Raw genomic sequence first — 21657 nt, 5'->3', positions numbered from 1 at the left:
ATGTTGCATGACATGAATGAAGTTTTCATATATGAATGCTTACAAAACAATAATGAACCGACAAGCTCAATTTTCCTTTGGAATTGAGTGTGATATTCTAATACACATACAAAATTTGTTGCAGCACATAGTCATGAGTCATGACCCAATCTGTTCTGTCAAAGAATGTACTGGTGATCCGAATATACCAAGAGGTTGTGTTTGCTTAGCTTCAAAATTTTCAACGACTGACAAAACTGGAGAAAAGATCAAAAGAATATAATCAAAAGCAAAAGCAGGGATATTAACAATGTCGAAACAGCAACAGAGCTATGATGGGCAAAACTGGGCAAGTATGGGTAGGAATCTGGTGGTGGGAGCATGCACTCGTCACCATTAAAGTAAACTTTCCGTGGAAATGCCCATCCTTGTTTGAAGGTGAAGGTGTCCTTGTCTTTTTGGAGAAGCACTTCTGATTGAACATTCCCAGATGGCCCTGCTTCCATCAGTAGGTCATTGAAGAACTTCATGCCATAGAACATTCCTGTGTCATCTGCAAATGAATATAGCCATATCATGATCATGTTAGAGGTGGCGAATGGGAGTGTTGGGTCAAATTTATACAGGTCAAAGCTGTCAAATCAATAAACATGTCACGATCCAATGGGTTAATTTGATCAAGATGGGTCAAACAATGGGTCATAATCCAACGCACCTATATGTGTAATAGGTGTAATTTGGGTTTAAACCGTTCAAGAGTCAAGTCTATAAAGTGGTCATAACCTAATTAGTTTAAACTTGGATGGATTGGGCGAGTTAAAAAATATTTGGGTTGATTTTGGCACATCTAATCATGTTGCATATATACATAGAGTATTTCAAAGAGTTTAGGAACTTACTGATGGATTGATAGGGAACGAGAGGCTTGTAATCAAAGCTAAAAACTTGTGTTACATTGTTAAGATTTGGATGCTGTACAACAAGAGTCCATTGTGTGTAATTGATCCTGTAATTGAAGTTGGTTACAGATAGCTTGACTCGCCAATAGTCCTTGTAGTTGAGTTTCACATGCCAATGCACTCGAACTGGGCACATATGGTGCGTGCACTGTATTAATGGTGCGTTGTCTTTTCTTGGAGTGTTTATTCCAACTACACTCAGTAGCTTGGAGTCGCTCCTATATATTTGTCATAAGATATTAATAGTATTAAAAAACAAATATCTGTGCTCCTCTTAGAAGGGAGCCTTAGAGCAACGGTAAAGTTGTCCTATAGGTCACGAGTTCGAGTCGTGGAATCAGCCACTTTTGCTTGCATTAGGGTAGGTTGCCTATATCACAACCCCTGGTGTACGGCCCTTCCCTGAACCCCGCGTGAACGCAGGATGCTTCATGCACCTGGCTGCCCCCTTTTTTTTTTTTTTTTTTTTTGGTGTTCCTTCTAGTGTATGTCTAATTGATGTCCGAGAGTAGAAACTTACTTGATGCATTTGTGTTTGTTCTCACAACCACAAGCACAAGAAGGACAAGAAGTGATGGTTTCATTGTAGAAACTTGACAGAGAGACGCAGCAACTCGGGTGTTTTCGGGCTAGAAACTGGGAGTATGTGCATGTTACATTCCACGTCACTACAAAAGGGTAAGTGGTTAGTGAATAAAGTTCAATAACCATACGTGAAATTAACTTCTGAATTTTATTGACGAACATGACTTACTTAAGGCCTGAGTTTTTCGACGAAGATCAGGTGTGAAAAATTTGGTAGGAGGAACAATCTTTGCAGGGCCACAAGTGTAACCTGGTCCAGGACCAAGCAAAGTGAAGTTCTTAGGAAGTTTAACGGTCTTGTTCGAGGTACCGGCTTGGCCAACGCTGATTTGAAATGCAGATACAGAAGATTGAGGATCTTGGCCCCAAGAAGCCAAGACTCCACCTTTACAGCAATTAGTGAATTGCTGGTTATAAGGAACTCCAGGGAGCAAATCTACAACAGTGGGATTTTTCTTGCAACAATGTGGGATATTGCCTTTGAATTTAGAGCAGTCACCTTGTTCAGTGGTTTGTGCACCCACCATAGACCAAATCACTTCTTTCTTAGCCCATGTCCATCCTAAGGTCCAACCAGGGGTCATGATATGTCTATACATTTGGAAATTGTTCATTGTTACCACTGCCTGCAAATGTTCCATGCACATCATACATAAGGTGTCAAAATCGTCTCATCCAGCTAGGAAACCAATTGCGCGCAAAGAATTTAACTTATATATTTTAACTTTGCAGTAGGTAAATTGCTTTATGTTCTAGGTTACTAATATCACAATTACCTGTAGTTATCTTTTAGGCGACCTGATCTTTTCTTACACTGTATGTACGTAGAGGTTAAACTCAGTTGCAAAATCTATGAGATAAAAAAAATGATTTAACTTTTATATAATGACAGTACAAAAGAATTTTCACTATCAGGTCGGATCACATAATTACATATAAGTGTTCGTAAATATGATAGTACTGTATTATAGATTAAATACAAAAGGGAAACTTACGACATAGCCATCAGGTGTCCAAGACATAACGTCCCATTTGATGGTGATGTTCCCATTGGGATCCAGTGGATCAAAAGCAGCTGCAATATAACAAATAATATTTGTTTGAGATAGCAAACTAAAAATTTGAAAAGAACGAAAATGAATACAAAACGAAGTCTGTTGACTTAACACCTGCATGAGGAATGAGAGCAATAATGAAGAAGAAGCCAGCTACTGTGATCAAACCTCTCATTTTTTTTTCAGAGCAAGAAAAGTCTATATGATCTTTACATACACAATCTATTAACTGCTTTTACACTTAATTCCAAAGATGAGTAGAATTAATAAGATGATATTGCCAGGATATTATTATAGGAATATAGGAATAAAGAGGTGTGATAAAATTAGGAAGAAGTGGGAATTTGGAATTATATGAGTTTCTTTTGTACAAAGAACCAACAACTGGTTGTTCATTTCTTCATTTGGCTCTATTTATATTGCTGTTGCCTTTCTGAATCTTGAAGCAACGATTTGGTAATAGTACTATGTACGCAGCCAGTTTTTGTTCTTTTTTCTCTTGTCCTTCGTATCCGACTATAACATTCCAACCATCATTAATTCTCCCTGTTTAATTTTCTCCAGGTTATGACAAGATTGTCATTCCAAAGAACCGACTCGAAGCCATTTAATTTGGACTACGCACACATACAAAGAGACCTCATTTTCAATATATACAGAGTAATAATTTTTTACATTATCAAATCTATTAAAAGATTACTTCAGGTAAGCAGAATTAGAAATGGACAAGCGGGGTTGTTCAAATGGTCAGCACCCCGCCTACAACCTAGGATCGTGAGTTCGAATTATCAAAGGAACAATAGCAATAATAATTATATAATTTACTATAACATGTTAAATTACACTGATAGTATAAATTAAAAGTTCATTGCATGCACTGTAAATGATGGAGTATACGTTAAATTCATATAAATAACCCCACAATTCATTGTGATGATCATGACATTCTATCTTTTTAGTTAGTAGTTTTCTTTATGGTTGAGTACTTGAGTTGGGTATAATAATAACGAGGGATCCTTCTCTCGCCATCAACTACCAGATTGGATATATTGAGTACTTTGGCAAAAAATATTCACGTGGTGAGTCGGAACTACGAAGTGAAAATGGCGTAACACCTCGCAAGAGTTTACCTTAAGGAAAGGATAAAGGTTTGGTAGGGACATGGTAACAAGTAGAATGTCCCGGCCCCTTCCCATACAAAAACAAATACAACGATGTTCCTAAATTCTCCTTAATTTCCAATATATGGGCTATTTTATACAACTATGTTCCTAAATTTTCTTTAATTTCCAATATATGGGCTAATTTTTAGCAAGTAGAACTGGCGATTGGGATGAATCGGAAATCAGGCTACAATATCAAACTGCATGCTAATCTTATTTCCACAAAGAGTGTTGGTCGATTAAAATAGTAGGATAATAGTTATGAAAGTTAAAATCCAATAATCAATTACACACCAAGAGCTTTTTTCCTTCTAAGAAAGTAAAAAATTGCGAAAAAGTAGGTATTTAATTTTAAATTGCGAAAAAGTAGGTATTTAATTTATTCTTTTATTTACTTAAGATGGTGATAGAAGTTGGAATTGAAAAAAGAAATCACGTTATTAGCATATTATATATCAATTTTTTGTTTTTTGTTTTGTTAAAAGGTGAATATGCTCGATTGGTAGAATATTAAAGCATCTTCACTTTCTCTATGAGCTCTACGATCTCTTAAATTAATATTCTAAGAGAAAAACGTGGTTATCAATGGCAATTAATTTTCCTTTAAATTAGACAAGATCAATGTGTAATTTTATTGTAGTTATATTAAAATTACAAATAAAAGAAAAAAGAGAGAGACAAACAAGGAAATAAAGACATAAGGAATGTAGCTAAGGTCCTTTTAGGTCTAGTTACGAATATGACTTTGGATGTGGTTTGGCGTGTTCAAAACGCTAGTATGATACTCAATAAACCATTTTTGTCTTCCCATCTCTTTCTGTTTTCTTTCACCTTTCCTTTGTAAAAGAATTCTCTTTAACCATAACTTTAAGTAATGATGTAAAGTTCTAAAATTATCGCAGTATGATTTTATGTTGAATTCTGCATTAGTGTATATGTTTTAACAGTTCATGGAGTGCCTTACTTGTTTGACCAAAAAATATAAACCTTTGGTTAAACTAATTAATTTTATGTAACGAGGGGTTGAACCTAGTTAACCAAAATAACTTCAGATCAATAATTGGTCTATGTAGATGATGTTGGAGAGAAAAAATGCAACGTGTATTTAATGTTTCAATGTCAATAATGGAGGAAGAATATCAAATATTAAATAACAATAAATAACACTAAAGTCAATAAGGAGAATGATTCACTCAATACTGAATCAGGTGGATGATTCTTCCTTCTGACAATAATGAATGACATACAAATATGAGAATATCGGAGACTTTCTCGGATCTAATGGGAAAAGTATAGAATAACAAACAAAAACGAATATCTTTAGAAAGATGATGTTTGTATTATCTAGAGAGAGTCTGCTTTTCAAGAGTGTTCTTATCAGAGAATATTACATACTTTTTTCCTTATCTCTCTTTCCATTTATAGGGATACATACCCAATTAACCCTAAAAAGTACAAGTACAAGGAATATCCTACAGAATATTCTTTTAAGATCCTATTGCTAAACTAGCCATTACTGTTTCTTTTGATGCTTGACCTCGACTATGATCGGTTACTCGGTGATGAGTCCTATTAGTTACTAGTCGACCTCGACCAAATTACATTTGGCAACATCACTTTGCGTCGAACGCCCTTAGACAGATTTTGACCCATACAGTTAGTCTCTCCGCTTATCGGGGTCGTCTCTCGGACGACCTCGATGAGCGGACTTCACTAGTCATGGTTGAAAAATTTAGGCGAGCAGGTCGAGTAGTAACGCTATGGGCGAGATGATAATGTGGCGCTTCGTGAGCCATAACTTACCGTTACGTCGCTTCAGAGTGACGTCATGACACCATGCGTCATTATTACACGTTTTCCTGATGTGTTGCGTCGTTTCCCGTGCCTCTGCCGTTTCGACATTTGTGCTGGGAATCGACGGTTTGTATTCTCGATTATGGTGCCCTGGCTTTTATAAATAGGGACTCAAGACCCTTTGCTTGATTCTTTGTGCTTTTCAAAATGCTGAATCTTCATCTCTTCCTTCTTTTTTCAGTGTTCCTGCTATTGTTACCTTCATTCTTGTATCCCTATTTTCACCGTACCTGATAATTTCGCTGCTTATACCTCCTCTGCTCTTGCACCTTCTCCGTATCAGAACGTGTAAAAATGGTTAACCCAATTAATTCAGAGGGATTACCTGATCTAGTCCCCCTAGCAGTTCGCATGCCTCCCCATGATGATGGGGTGACCGTGGTTGCTGAAGATGACAACTTTCCAACGGTAGCTGAGATAATCCCCCATAGGGAGAAGGCTAGGTCTGGCTTCTCTAAGTTTCCCGAAGATGACCCCGAAATTCCGGAGTCATTGATGAAAGGGGCGGCCATTGCTGAGTTTAGGGCTAGATAGACCTCATCCCTACGGGGCATGACGTGGTGCAGATACACCGCCCTAGGTACTGCGCTTTCTACACGTACCCCTTCTTTGTGGATTATTTTTTTTCCTATCCTTCACCTGGCTGAAGAGTTTTGCCGCTACTACCGGGTGTGCCGGGCTCAACTCTCCCCTATATCTACCAACTCATCCACATGATTTTGAAGTTTGCGGAGTTGGTCGGGGTTGAGGTGACCATCCGTCACTTGATGCATCTCTTTGCTCCCAGTTTCCATAGGGGGATGGTGTTATATCTTCGCCGCAGGTGCAACAAGTGTCTTTTGGTAAGAATGGACAACCGCCAGTTTTGGCTTTGCTACTTCTACGTCAAAACCGAGGGCGTGGTGGAAAACTTAAGCCGATTTCCTGAGATTTGGAACTACGCACGTAAGCACCTTTTCCTTCTTTTGCATTTTGTGCTGGTCGACTTTGGTTGTACATTATCTTATTTTCTTTGTCTGTGCAGTGGAGGCTGAACCCTCTCCTTTGGTCGAAAATATTCACGAGTGGGTTAGCCGAGTCCTTCCTCATACAGTGGGGATCCGCGAATGGTCGGCCTTCCGCAATAAATTTGGTCCCAAGCTTCCCGGTAAGTCAGATTGTCTTCGTCATAAAAAATTTTCGTAGGTCGCCTTTTACCTATGCGGGAGTTGATCACGACCTTTTCCTACTCTTGTGTTCCGTCAGGCGGCCGCCACAACAGAGCCTGTCCCAACTGCAACCACATCCAAACTTGCCCGGTTGTCTTCCCCCGTTTGACCTCGGGTTTCGGTGCGACCAACTCAGCCATCAGTGGTTCAATATCTGGGATGTCGGCTTTCCTATGCAGCATTTAGTGGATGAGTCATCATCGAGTGGGGAAGGCTTGAATCTGCGAAAAAGAAGATCGGTGGATATTGGCGATAACACAGTTTGGGAAGTAGACTCTACAAGGGATGACCAAGGGCCTATCACTACTGTACCTGAAAGTGATGCGAATCCGTCATCTGGAGTTCCACCATCAACGGGAGTGGTGGAAGGTGCAGCCTTTCCTGAAGTTGAGGGTGAACTTGGGTGGCTGTCTGTGGAGGTCGGCAATAGCGCACTAAGAAGTGAGCTGTCATCCCCGGTATCAGTTGATATTCCCTCGTCGTCCGAGGTGAAAGGCAAAGGTATTGCCGAGGATGGATACGAAACTGTCTCTGATATTGACTCCGAAGAGTGTCACACCTCCTTTTTCATACCTCCGGAAGGGGTATATGAGAGTTTTTTCCAATTTAAGTGCCAATTGAAACGAGATTATTTTATTTAAAAATCAGAGTCGCCACATAGGATGATTTATGGTGTCCCAAGTCACCGGTTTAAATCCCGAATCGAGGAAGATTGACTCTGTTTTACCGTCCGCGAAATACAGAAATCCGGATAAGGAATTCTGTTAACCCGGGAGAAGGTATTAGGCATTCCCGGGTTCTGTGGTTTTAGCACGGTCGCTCAACTGTTATTATTGGCCTATTTATTTGATTTTAAAAACATCCTTAAAACCTATATGCGTTTTTATTCCTTCTAAACCGCTTTTAATAATCCGATTATTATACAACTAATTATTTGATTACACGTTGCGAATCATGTCAGTGGAACCGTACCCACGCTCCACAACATGTTTATTTTATTAACAAGATTAAATTGTGGTCGGGTCGTATAAATGTACCCCCGAATTTTAAAAATTAAGCATCACAACTACATCACGGGAACCGTACTCGTAGCTATGGCAATTTATTTAATTAACGCACCTAAAGCAAACTACCAGATTTCAAGGCATTTTTCACACTAGTTAAGATATCGATGTAGGGGCCATAGACTAAGTGATTGGATGACACACCTCACTTTTATTAAAGGAAAAACATTCAACTAAGTGAACTATAGATATTTATATTTAAAACAAATTTGAAATTAAGTATCACAACTACGCCACAGGAACCGTACTCGCAATTATGCTGTTTTAATTACGTGCCTAAGGTAAACTATGAGGGGTCACATGAAATGCACGCCCGAATTGAGATTTATGTATCGTGACCATGCCACGGGAACCGTACCCATGGCCACGATGAAATAAAATATTTCATAATTCCATTCCCATAAGTAGAAATTTTAATTAAATTCCTTTTCACTATACTCATGTCAATAATTGGAATTACCAAATTCAAAAGAGGTTTCAGTGAACAATTTTAAGGATAGAGGGCAGTCAGGTATCAACTAGGACACATTCTACTCAGAGGTAGGAAACAGTTAGCGGTAAAACAATTAACACTTGAACCTTGATTTTATGTAAATGACTTTTAAGATCTTAATAACATGCATATGAATCCTACCATAGTGAACCTCACTCAATTGTGCTTGACATTAATTCTGCTTAAAGTATACGCACCAAATAAGTTAGATTAAGTAAACCACTTCTGCTTAAGTGAGTTTAAACCCAAACTTTACTTATACTTCTTAAGTGTAAAATCAGATTTAACCAAACTCTTATGCCTCATTCTCAAACCAACGATTCACTGCCCAACAGTAGAGAATAATGCATGCAAAAGAAACAAGAATCAGATAGCAACCCCAAATTTAAATTCACTTTGACTTGAATAACATAGAGGATAAAGAATCGGACAACCAAACAATCATTAATTCATTTTCAGGCAACGAGATAGAAGAGATGGACTATGATGAAGCCTTTCAACTAATTCTGCACGAAAGCAATTACAGACAAACTGCAATCAAAGCTCGAATGAACAGAACTCGGACGACACCTCAACTCAATCGACCTCTATATTTGGAATCCATGATTGAAGGAAGGAACTAGAATTGTGTTGTCTTATTCTCTTTTTTTCCGAAAACTGGAATCAAAACAGGAACATTTCATGTGCGATTAATCTCAAAGGGGACAGACTTTCCAATTACAGCAGCCATAGAGTGGAAACCCGGACCGAAAAACCTCGACTGAAATCGCACGGGTCCGGAAAACCTCAACAATCGAGCAGCAAATTCCGACCTCAAAACTTCTTGGAAATTCAGATTTTTAGAAACCTTTTCTTAGTTTTCAGATCTAATTGTTTTTTTTTTGAAAATGGGTGGCTGATTGTTTTTTGGTTGCTACTCTACTTCGGCTGGAAATCGTTTTCTGGCGAGTTCAACGGACAGGAAATGAGGCGTTAGGTTGTTGTTGAAAAAACTCTCCCTACGCCCCTGCAAGCGCAGGTAAAAAGGAGGTGTGACACTATGAAACGGCGGATCTGATCTCTTAGGGTCTAGGAAATTAGGTCTTTTTTTTACCTTTAAATGAAGAGTATGTAGGGTTAGGCTAGTGGGTATTGGGTATTGGGCTTGGGTTGTTATGGACTAGGTCCGAAAATTAGGCCTAAAAATGGATTGTTTGAGCCCAAATTTATTCTTTCTCCGTGAACAAGACTAAAATACTACCTTATTTACTAATTAATCTTACTTAAATAAAATAACTATTAAAATAAGACTAATCGTTAAAATAAACTTTTTTGGTATTTTTAAATATCATATTAAAATAAAAATAAGGTACTATTTTTTGTATTTTTTAGTTTTACGAAAGATATATAAACTAAAAGCAACTAAAAAGAAGAAATATTTTTGTAATTTTTATTTTGTTTTGATAAAATAAAATAAAAGAGTCAAAACTAATTGAAATATCGATATTAGGCCTAAACTAAATATTTTACGCTAAAATGGGTGAAATCTCGGGGAGGGTCAAAAATCACATGTCTACAGCTGCCCCTCTTTGACTAGAAACGCGAAGAGTTTTCAGACAGAGAACGACTTGACAGGTTTTTTGACCCGACCCTTATTTGAGGAGACCAAAAACTAAGAGGAAGGAGAATGTGACCGAGCCCTGGTATCTGAGCTGCCTACATATCCTTAGCTATAAAGGAATCAAGCCACGTGTAGTTCAGAATTAGGAAAAGTGATGGAGTATACTGAGGTGGAGAGCCGGTCGAGGTGCCGTTCCGTCGAGGTTCCGATCCGTGGTCCTGTTATTACATCAAAATCAAAAAATAAAAATGACTAGCTGAGCCTATCAACTATAAGTTACAAGATTCCTATCTATAAATCTTGTGAAGCTTGATCTTGAGTCTCGAATGGTTCTTCATGTAGACTTTAGATTTGAACCTTGACGCTTGCTAGTTACATGTGCTAGTTCATTCTTCTTGAGTTTTTCGGATCAAAACCGGACACACCATGCTTGTGACTTCCATCATGTCTTGAGAAATCCACCTCTTGTCTCAGCTTCTGCATTTTGGATTCGCTTCCCTCTTGTCTTGAGGCGCCCACTTCGCTTGTCGGAAGTCACAAGAGATAAGGAGCGAATTTTGGATTCGCTTCCCATCCTTGAAGAAGTGGCGCCTGATTTCCAAAAAGTTGAAATGTATTCCCTTATTTTCTAGGTGGGCGCCTGATTGCCAAAACTTGAACTGTATTCCCTTGTTCTCCAGGTGGGCGCCTGCTTTCTAAAACTTGAACTATATTCCCTTGTTCTCCAAGTGGGTTCCTGATTGCCAAAAACTTGAACTGTATTCCCTTGTTCTCAAGGTGGGCGCCTGATTACAGCGAAACAGACAAAACAAAAGAAACTTTTCTGTCCCAGTTTGGTATCCGGGCATATCTGTGAGTGGTAATCGAATCATGTTACCAAAAGAGCTCTAAGAATTTAAAAGCTAAATCCAATTGTCCAAGAGGGTCCTAAAAATTTCGAATTAAATCTCATCTTAAGAGTGAAAACTTTAAAGCTAAATTATTTTTCCTAAAGGTAGAACTTACGCTAAATCTTGTTATCTATGAAGGTCTTGAAATTTAACTAGGTCCCATTATCCAGGAGGGTCCTGAGAACTTTTTTAAAATTAAATCCCATTATCTAGGAGGGCCCTGAAAATTTTAAATTAAATCCCATTATCTAGGAGGGTCCTAAAAATTTTAAATTTAAATCCCATTATCAAGGAGGGTCCTGAATATTTACGGTCGAACCTGTCTGGTACATGCTTTCCTCATGGGGGGTTCCTACAAATCGAACAAATTTTCTTTCCCCTTCTCAAACTGCCTTTGTGCTGACAAAATTTGGGCACAACACTTGAAAAATTCAAGCTTCCAAGCTTTGATATAGATATAATTTCCGTCCCTATTTCAAATAAAGAAAATTTGTGAGTTTATAAATGTGGTGGATGGTTTGTGGACTTGGCCTTGAGGTCGACTATTCCTTCACTTGCCATGATAACATTGATTTTTACTTGGAAGACCTTGCTTGTTTGTTGATTGACCACTTTCTCTGTCACCCTTATCATAGAAAATACCTCTGATTCATTCAACCCCAAGTCCTCTATCTGTTGCATTATGCTCATGAATTGACATGTACCGAACCTTTGTATTTCACATGAATCCCAAAGCATGTTAATTGTTACCCACTCAGTGCACTTGCTGTTCTTCCCTGACGTATGCCACTGGCCTTGGCCTTGAGGTCTATAGCTCATTCACTTGCCATGATAACTTTGATTTCCACTTGGAAGACTTGCTTGTTATTGGTTAACCACTTTTTCTGTCAACCTTATCACAGAAAATACCTTTGATCCGTTCAGACCCAATACCCTCTATCTGTTGCATTGTTCATGAATTGACAAATACTGAACCTTTGTATTTCACATGAATCCCAAAGCACGTTGATTGTTACCAACTCAGTGCACATGTTGTTCTTTCCTGACTTATGCCACTTTGATGTACTAGCCAGATCCCATTTTGTGCAATTGGAAAGCTAGTGGCAAATTTTGAAGTCATTTCTTACTTATTCTGACCAAATAGACTCAAGAAGAGGAAGTAAACAAGACAAAAGGAATAGAGTAAAGGACAATGAAAAGAGATGATTCCTAACAGGAAAACTACAAAGTAGAAACTTATCAGATGTGGATACCAATTCTAATGACCATGGCATGCACCTTTGGATCAAGTGGCCTAATCTATCAAGAAAGTCTGATGTTCAACTCTTGTTATACCCCTAAACCGTGAAACTGGGCTTCAATGCTCCGATTATCCAATCTGATTCACGATCCTTTTTCGACTTGTAGTGCCCGAAGGGTTTTCACCATCAAACATCTCTCATTTTGTTCTTTCTCTCAACTCACCATCGCCTTATAGTGCCTGCGAAAGTTTTCACCAATAAGACTCTCTCATTTTGTTCTTTTCTTCTTATTTCCTCTAATTCTACAGATGACAAGGCATTAACCATGGTAAAAACATCATATACTCTTGGCATGTCTAAACTCAATACTCTCAAAGATTATCTGGGAGGTTATTTTTGGACTGTAATGTGGCTTTTGGACAAGGGTAGAAAGAAAGGATATCATAAAGACCCAAAATAACTAAGACAACGAGGTTAATTTATTTACAACTTTTGGAATTCATTCTAAAAACTTTGCCCCAATTTCTAAACAAGGGAATTTGATTCTTTTTTTCTTTTTCTTTTGATGGAGTTACTAAGAAAGACTGCCTCACTCTCGACTTCGTGAGATTATGAAATATTTTATTTGGTATGACCAAATCGTAAGGCTGCCTACGTATCTTGTGGTGACAAGAATCAGGTCAAACGTAGTTCACAAGACTACTTTTTGTTACTATTTTCCTTTTTTTTCTTCCTTTTTTTTTCTCTATTTTTTCTCTTTTTTTGAATTTTCCTTTTGGAATGAACTTTTTAAGATAAACCTATGGGGACATGAACTTTTTTTTTCTTTTTGTTTTTTCCGTATGACTCTACCTTGATTCCAAAAGGGGGGAGGTCAAAGAAATTAGTACATGCTCAAAAGGGGTACCAAAGGGTATAAAGTATTTGGATAGCTGAAAGAGGGCCTCCTAATCTCTTGAAAATGCAAAGTACAACACATGCAACCTGAGGATAAAAATTGAAGATCATGCATAATATTTCTTTTGTGACTTCGGCATTGATATCATTGGTATGACTTCCACTTTTCTTTAGCACCTTGTCAAGTACAGAACCCTCGTTGGGTGATTCCCTCTTCACAATGGATATCCTCCGTCAATTTGGAGAAAACTTTCTTGACTTTATCTTGTAACTTGAGATGCACTTGAACTCAAAGTTGTTTGCTTCAAATTATCCGGGATGGACTGTCTTTTAACGAATTCTTGTCACCCCATTAACTTCCCAAATTATCTGCCCCAGTTTCACATGGTACGGGCTTCAAATGATCTCAAAATGTTTAAATCAGTACTTATTTCCCTCAAGTGTCGCTATCATCTTCAAAATTATTTCATTCCTTCACGACTAAACTAACTTTTAAGACTAGGCCTAGAATTATACGTGCATGTCATGTCACTAGAGCCAGCATGAAAAGAACTATAAAAGGAGAAGAGCACTAAACAAAAAAAATAACTAGAAATAACAGAAAACAGAAAATTGCACTAGACAGACGGTGACAGGGTTTGAATAACAAAACAAGAAAAATAAATTGGGGTTACAATCCTGAAACAAACCTAGACAACACTAAATGAGTTATACGACTAAACGAACTAGGTAAAATAAAAGGATAGAAGGGTTTGAGTCACAATACAATATCCAGATTACAACCCTGAAATAACCCAGACAACAGAATTGACAACAAAATAAACCACCAGAAACTCCTCCCTGGCTAACCAAGAAAAGAGCATCTTTCTAATCACCAAGCTCGACATCTTAGCCACTGAGTTCCGCATCAACATTACTAGGACCTTCACCAGTCTCCATCACATTGACCTAAGCGAATTGCTTTTGGGTCCCTTTTACTAACTCATTCTTAAGATCAACTTCTAGAACTGAAACTGATAGCGCTGAAAACTTTGCAGCAAGTGGCCTTCCAAGGAACTCAGAAGAGTTTTCATATTCATTTTCAACACAACTTATGCCCACCTTATGCATCTCATTATGAGCATGCAATGAACTTTGGCTAGTAACTGTTGCATTTGGATTTTGCAAGGTAATGCCACCTATATCGACAAGCTTCTGGACTGCTCTTTTCAGATTCCAATACTTTTCTATGCTGTGCCCCGGGGCATTAGAGCAATATGCGCACTTTTGAGAATAATCAAAATTCTTTGGAAGGGGGTTCGACATTTTTATCTAAATCATCTTCAACATGCCCAATTGCCTCAATCTTTGGAACAAACTGGCATATGATTCTCTAATAGGAGTGAAAGACTCTTCTCTTTGTTGCCGCTAAACTCCGGCCTAGGTTGGAACCTCTTTCGGGTGGGTGGTTGATATGCTTGAGGAGGCGGGTAAGATATTTGTAGAGGTGGTGCAGTCCATTGCGGGTATCGTGGGTGTGGAGCATATGGAAGTGCATTGGGGATAGAGTACTGGGAAGGTGAGGTATGACCTTGGGGATTTTGTGGAGAAAAATAGCATTGGTGAGGATTATTTAGAGTACGAGGATATTCATGGGGTCGATATTGAGGCTAAAAGCGTTTAGCAAGAATGTCCACTGGATCCTATCATTCGCAGGGCTCAACAACATCTTTTCTATCAATGGAAGGACTGTCCCGAGCAACTTGTTCATTCCATATGAACCAAAATTCCCTAAAACTTTCCTTGGGGTTCTTTTCCATCTGCGATAGGGAGGAGCAGTCTGGGATAATGTCTATATTATACTAAAAGTGTCGCACAAAATCTTGAGCCATGTCATCCCATGTATGCCACTTACCGACATCTTGACAAGTATGTCATTCCAAAGCTACCCCAATCAGGCTGTCACTGAAATACATCATCAGTAACTCATCTTTCTCGCCAACACTTCTCATTTCACTAGAATAATCCCTCAGATGGGCTACTGGATCTCCACGCCCATCATACAAATTAAACTTTGGCATCTTAAACCCTTTCAGCTTTCTGGATATCTCATCTTTCTCCACTGTCTTAGCAGGCTTTGCAGTCTCACCGGGAGGCTCGAAATGAAGAGCGTAAGATTATGGACCCGAGACCTTGAAAATTGGTTCTGGAGCATAGTATTGGGCATCGGGGATTTTGACCACAGTCTCGCTAGAGGATCAAGGAAAGGTAGCATGTGGATGAGCTACAAAACATGAGTGGTCAAAGGAGCGGTATATGAGGTAGTTCTGGGGGTGGAGTGTGAAAAGATTGTGGGGAGATATTCTGGACTTGTGACAGTGGCGGAATGATGACAAGACTTTCAGTGTTGTTAGTGAGAGCTAATGGTGGAGGATGCCCACTAATCCAGGCTTGATATATTTCGGCCATCTGTCCTTTCAACCTTAAGACCTCTTCTTTCAACTTAGATTCTGATTCAACAATTCCCTTAGACGGATCAATAACCCCTGTGTCCAAGTCTTTGCTAGCCATGACTACCTTGCCCTTTGACCTTGTGTTTCATGTATGAGTTACTTAAAAACCACAAACCAACCACCCTTATGCTCAATGAAGATAACAAAAGGAACAAAATAGGGTCATCCTGTTAGCATTAGGGCCATTTAACAGCTACAAATATCACATTGCGTGCAATGCTCCTAGCAACAATTAACGGTTCTAGAATGACTTCAAGGGTCACAAGGTCACTTGGCATCATCCCAATTTTGTTCATTTCAATCTTCTCTTTCTTTCTTTTCTAGCACTTCTTGGCTTGCTCATTTTCCTTCTCTTTTTTTTTCTTCTAATTATCACTCTTTTCTTTCCTCTCATTTCTCACATCCCATGATTTTACCTCTCTTTTTTTCTTTTCTTTTATCGTTTCCTTTTTTTCTCTTTTTCTTTTAAATAAATCAAAAATGAATCGATCGAACCATATGTAGGTTGCCTATGTATCATATCCCTCATGAATCAGACCAAGCGTAATTCTTGAAAAGTAATGGATAAATTAAACTAAAAAAAATAAAAGTCTTTTTGGATTATTCATTTACAACTTTTTTTTTGATTTTCAAAACAAAAACAGGAAATATGATAATGAGAGACTCAACTCAACTATACTACGACAAACTTCGCCACCAACTAAAAGAATCATTGCTACTGGACATGACTATAAAGTACAAGACAACATAAAAAAGAAACAGACTTAAAATATATAAAATTTCTCCTTTAGCAACTCCTGAATGCAATGGTCCTGACCAGATGGTCCTGGGGTGTTTGTCATGCTCAAACTCCGGTAAGTAGATTCACACCTGTATAAGAAAACTAAAGCCAAATAGAGTTAAGGATTTAGAACACTGTGTGAGACAGTAACACTCCCTGTTGGACACATGCAAGACATGATTGTGCAAAATAGCCTACGTGGCCAAAAGGCAGCTAGAAGTGCCAACTCAACAAAGGTGACCTCTAAGACATGGAAAAATTACTTTTGCAGAAATGACCGATTTTGTAGAAATGGCCAATGTGGCCAAAAAAATGGCTAAGCATGCAAATTCAACAAAATGGGCCTTAAACATAGAGGACACCTTGTTGTGGACCTAGGACTCTAAGACATGAGTTAATTGAACCACTTTTGCAAAAATAGCCGTGTTTGCACATGATTTTTGCCCTATATATGAATAATTCCCAAAATTCAAACAAAATTTTTTTTCTTTATTTTTACAATTCTTGTGAATTTTGGTGTCATTTCGTGTTAATTGTTTGCATTTTATTTGTGCATGTTAATTCATATAAAACACAAAAAATATGCATTTGCATTTAGGATATAATTTTATATTTTTAGGACCGATTAGGGGTTAGTTTATTTTAGAACCAAACATGAAAAATTACAAAGTAGCTCACTTTCGCTTTTTAATTGTTTTAATCAAAAATTGGCGTAAAATAGGTTTTAGATAATTTTTAGAGTTTAATTAGTTTAGTTTTGCAATATATTGGGACTTTATTTTAATTGTTGCAATTCTATAAAATCAGAAAAATAATTACAAAATTACAAAGTGGAAAACAAAATAGATAAAATGAAATAAAAAAGGAAACAAAGCAAAAATGAAGCAATTGGGCTTTTTTCTGAAATTGAGCACTAGCCCAATCACGCCCAAGCAGCCGAGAACCCTCCGGTCCAAGGCGTTAGATCAAAACGACGCCGTTTGGCATCGATTAATCCAAACCGTCGAGGTATCATGATCTAACGGCCGGGAATCCCCACTCTTACACTATATAACTGTCCAAAACTTACCCCCCACCCCGGTCCTTCGCCTTCCTCACCCTACCTCTCCTTGCAAACCCTAATCCCAGCCACCCCAAAATCCTCACCGGCGGCAAGTGCAACCTACACCGTTCAAACCCAAATTAACACCATAGATCCCCCATGAATTCCTCTTTCCATTCCCGCTATTGGTTTCCCTCGAATATTGCCAGAGTTCGTCGAATCTCCGTTTGAAGTTTTCCGGCCAAGTCGCAAGTTCGTCCAAACCGGCCCAAAATCATACCACACCATCCCTAGAATTCCCTCAACCCAAATCCATGACCATCTTCCTTCGATTCCCGGTGGAGCGGCTCGAATTTCAGATCTAAGAATTTCTGGCCAAAACCCTAACCCAAAATCTTTGTGATTTCAGACCGTAATATCCTTAACCATGTGTTCTCTTGTAAAAACACATGATTAGGGATGTTACATGTCAAAAATCTTTAAAGATTCGAACGTCGATGGCTGACTGGCATTTCTCTTGGCATCAGTGAGCTCTCGTTTTCCTCTCTTCTGTTTGCTTCTATTCTAAATACTGGCTAGTGTCCAAAGTTTTTGTCAACTCTGTCTGGATTCCATGTTTTGATTTATGGCTTTATTCTAATTTATTTTGTTCTTGGCATATTAGTTTACCCTGTTTCGATTCAAGAAGTTAGTTTAGGTTTTGATTAGTTTAAGTATAATCAGAATAATTGTTCTTCACTTTAGTTTGCTAATGGTAAGTCAGTGCTAATGTGTTTTGTTGATAATTGGTCATTGGTTAAGCGGGCTTTGATCGGGATTAATTTCAGTTAGTATTAGTTGATCATTCAATTTTAGTGTTAATTGGTGTAATGTTTAAAATATGTGTATTGGATATAGCTGAGTAAGTCATTTGTTAATTAACTTTAGTTAAGTTTAGCTAGGGTGAGGGGATTGGGATCAGTTAACCTTAGTCTATAGTTTTCAGACTATTGGAAGGGCATTTTAGGCATAGAAAGGGGCAGTTTCTTTAGGAATAGTAATTTCAAAGTAGGGGTAAGGGTAGTATAGGTATTTTGGGGGGGTATAAGAGCATCCTAGGGCCTTCTAGAAGGGTACTTTAGTGTAGATATTAGCATAATAGAGGTATTTACTTGTTGAGCAAGTCAAAATAAAGGGACCAAACTGAAATAAGGGAGGGGCTAAAAGAGAAACCTAAAATCTGATTCACCTTCTTGTGTCACCTATAAAAAGGGCATCAAGTGCCTTGAGGAAGGGCCTTCTTTTCAGCCATTGTTAGCTCCTAAAAACTCTAGCCATTATAGACTTCAGATCTGAAGTACTATTCCATTAGGCATCGAGTGACTTTCAATTCTCAGCTTTCGATTTACCACTTCCTAGTTCAAATTTTTGGTTGTCATGACTTAGCAGTCTCCTGGATCTATTTCTGTTGGTTTTTATTTGAGTTCATTTGAATCAGTTCAGGCCCTTCAGTTGAGGCAGCAGTCGAGTAGTGTGTTACTTAGTGTTTGTTGAAGCTGTTTTGTGTTAAATCACACTTGTTTGGTTGTTGTTTGAGATTGGTTCTGGTGTTTAATTCTCCCTGAGCTGCTGAATATTGCTTTTGGATACTGTTGCTGTTTCACCTGCTTCTGCTAACTCCTTCTTCTTTCACTGCAATTCAAAAACCAGGTACATATCCTGAAGTTTGACGCTATGTATCTTCATTTCACTGGAAATATGAATCAGGATTGAAGTGAACTATCTGCTGTGGAGTTGTAGTTTATATGATTTTGGCATTAATGCTTTATATATGTAGTTCATCTGTTTCATTATAATTATATTCTTTGGTTAAAACTGGTGATGCATGTCTGATAGTCGAGTCATGTAGCTAAATAGATGCTCATTGGACTGTTAAACTCATTGACTTCATTGTAGGTAGATAACCTGTTTAGATTGGTTTGGTACACACGTTTGATAATTGATTTTTACAGCTAGATTTGAGTTATTGGTACTGTTAAATATGGGTTGTGCAAATCCAATTGTCTCCTTCTATTTGTATTCAAATTGAGCTCATAAATTGTTAATTTGGTATAGTTAAATATCGGTGTAGGTCTGGTTCTGCATGCTTTTAGTTTAGTCTAGGATATTTTAAAAGGTAATCCGAGCTTCTGTGTTAGTTTGAATTCATATTTCTGCTTAAATTGAGATTAGGACTATTGAGTCCTTGATGAAACATTAGTTGCCTAAGCAATCAAGCTTCCTTGATGAACGTCGAGTGGGCCAGGGCCCATGTGGGAATGAGATTTAGCCTTGTGAGGGCTCGATCTCAGGCTGTCAAACGGACTGCCCTCACGAGTTTAGGCTTCCTAGGGGATTCGATCCCAGGTGCAGTCATCTATCACTTGGGCTTCTTTCTTTCCTACCTGACCAAAATATTCGAGCCGTTTCTGAAGCCCATCAGTGGTCCAACTTGTTGTTGAGCTTGGACTACTGAATTTCAGTACATAATTTCACCGGACAGTTCAATTCTCACGTAATTAGTTTTCTTTCTTCTTTTAGAGACGATTGATCAATACAAAATTGTAGTCACTCTCAAATGGGCCTTTTTAATAAAAAATGTTGAGACTAATCTCGCCAAACAAAATCATGTATACGAGGCCTCAATAAGTGATTATTAAAATGATTAGAATTTGGCAGGGCCATTTAGCGAACTTCTCGACCTTCCCCAAATAATATTACGATAGAATCTTTAGGCGTGATTTAATTAAATCACTTTCTTAAAACTCGGGTGCGCATTGATGCGACCCAAATTCAAATCTCGACGAAGTTGAAATGTGTTGACAACCACGGGTGCATTGATTGCGACGTGGTTCGAAGTACGTTTTCACGACGTCGCAATTCTTTTAGAATAAATAATGATAAAAAGCGGTTTACGAATAAAAGACACATAAGCTAGCATGTATTAAAATCAGATGAAATCAAATACAACAGTTAAGCGACCGTGCTAGAACCACGGAGCCCTGGAATGCCTAATACCTTCTCCCGGGTTAACAGAATTCCTTACTCGGATTTCTGGTTCGCGGATTGTTAACAGAGTCATATGTTTCCTCGGTTCGGGATACGACCGGTGACTTGGGACACCATTAATCTCTCAAGTGGCGACTCTAAATAATAATATTAAATCCCGTTTCGATTGTCCTTTAATTGGAAAAACTCCTTACGCCCTTCCGGGGGTGTAGTGAAAAAGGAGGTGTGACAAGCCGTATTTTGCAAAACGACCTATGTGGCCAAAAGCGGTAGACATGCAAATTTTGGCTAAGACCCCGCGAAGCCAAGGACCTAAGACTCATTAAGAAGACCGAACCCTATGTGGGTTGCCTACGTATCACGCCCCGAAAGATGAGAATCAGGTATGTATAGTTCGGGCAAATTGGATACGAGCGAGAATTAAAAAAACAACTAATTTAGAGAAAATATAGTTTTTGTGTTTTGTTTTTAAAAATGCTGAAACATGTAAACTCTTTTTGGATTTTCTTTTCCCTATTTTGCTGATTTTTTTTGAAAAACGATAATGGGAAAATGCAAATCTTTTTGGATTTTTTTTTGGTCTTTTATTGAAAAAGTGTGAACGAAAATTATAACTGGGCCCTACTTGCTTTATTTTACACTTCATACTCTTTTCTTTCTCATTTTCCTTCAACCCGCATTGGTCCGCCAAATGACCCCGTTCATCCTTGAAGAATATAACATATAGCACATAAGATGCGTCAAGATGGTCTTTTATTTTTGGGTACACTTGTCCTAGACGGACAAAACTCCTGTATTGAGTCCCCAAAGTCAAATGCACATGATGCAAATAAGCGTTCCTACTAGGGATCCGACATGAGGCTGAGTTATTCTAGGTTTAAAACCTAGCTGTATTGTTCTAGATTTGGTATACCCGAGCGGACAACTCGAGCCGGGGGGGGGGGGGAGGGCTATGTACCAGGAACCAAAAGGCCATCCGGCTTTGTAACTTGTCCGAGCCTCTTTCTAATTTAAGTTATGACACTAACAGAAAAGAAGTCACGCCAGCGTGCACTTCCCTGAAGATGAGAAGATAAGGGTTTCATAGCAGTTTATACACAGTTCAAATAATATCAAAGTGGTAAAAAGCGGCATTTAGCACATTAGGCCCAAACATGTAATAAAACCAGATAATAAATAAAGCCAAATATAACAATTATTCTAAGCTCGAATTCTTGAATCCTAACCAGAGATTCTGGGTTCTCATCCCCAGCAAAGTCGCCAGAACTATCACACCTCCTTTTTCACACCTTTGAAAGGGGTATATGAGAGTTTTTTCTAATTTAAA

At 38.3% G+C, this 21657-nt stretch overlaps 1 protein-coding gene across 2 annotated transcripts; it reads right to left on the bottom strand.

Moving 5' to 3' along the window:
- Positions 1 to 8: 8 nt before the first annotated feature.
- LOC107806738 (COBRA-like protein 4) lies at positions 9 to 2977 on the bottom strand. 2 transcript variants are annotated; one of them, XM_016631001.2, is made up of 6 exons: positions 2693 to 2977; positions 2519 to 2598; positions 1693 to 2149; positions 1459 to 1606; positions 879 to 1156; positions 9 to 532 (listed from the first exon to the last, which is right to left on the bottom strand). In XM_016631001.2, the coding sequence occupies exons 1-6, from the start codon at positions 2751 to 2753 to the stop codon at positions 249 to 251; spliced, it is 1308 nt and encodes a 435-aa protein (XP_016486487.1). In that variant the 5' UTR covers positions 2754 to 2977; the 3' UTR covers positions 9 to 248. The 2 variants fall into 2 exon arrangements, with proteins under 2 accessions (XP_016486487.1, XP_016486556.1); XM_016631070.1 differs by lacking the exon at positions 2693 to 2977 and adding an exon at positions 2300 to 2373 and having other exon boundaries at positions 2519 to 2596.
- Between the last annotated feature and the right edge of the window lie 18680 nt (positions 2978 to 21657).

The sequence above is a fragment of the Nicotiana tabacum genome, chromosome 3, assembly GCF_000715075.1.
Source record: "Nicotiana tabacum cultivar K326 chromosome 3, ASM71507v2, whole genome shotgun sequence".
Classification (NCBI taxonomy): Eukaryota; Viridiplantae; Streptophyta; class Magnoliopsida; order Solanales; family Solanaceae; genus Nicotiana; species Nicotiana tabacum.
Note: the sequence above shows the minus strand (reverse complement) of the source record. Positions and strands in the feature narration are given on the sequence as shown.

Coding starts and splice junctions, on each gene's coding strand:
- LOC107806738 (XM_016631001.2), bottom strand. CDS start 2,753: ATGAGAGGTTTGATCACAGTAGCTGGCTTCTTCTTCATTATTGCTCTC. Junction 2,599..2,692: donor TGCTCTCATTCCTCATGCAG/GTGTTAAGTCAA, acceptor GTTATATTGCAG/CTGCTTTTGATCCACTGGAT. Junction 2,150..2,518: donor GGACACCTGATGGCTATGTC/GTAAGTTTCCCT, acceptor GAACATTTGCAG/GCAGTGGTAACAATGAACAA.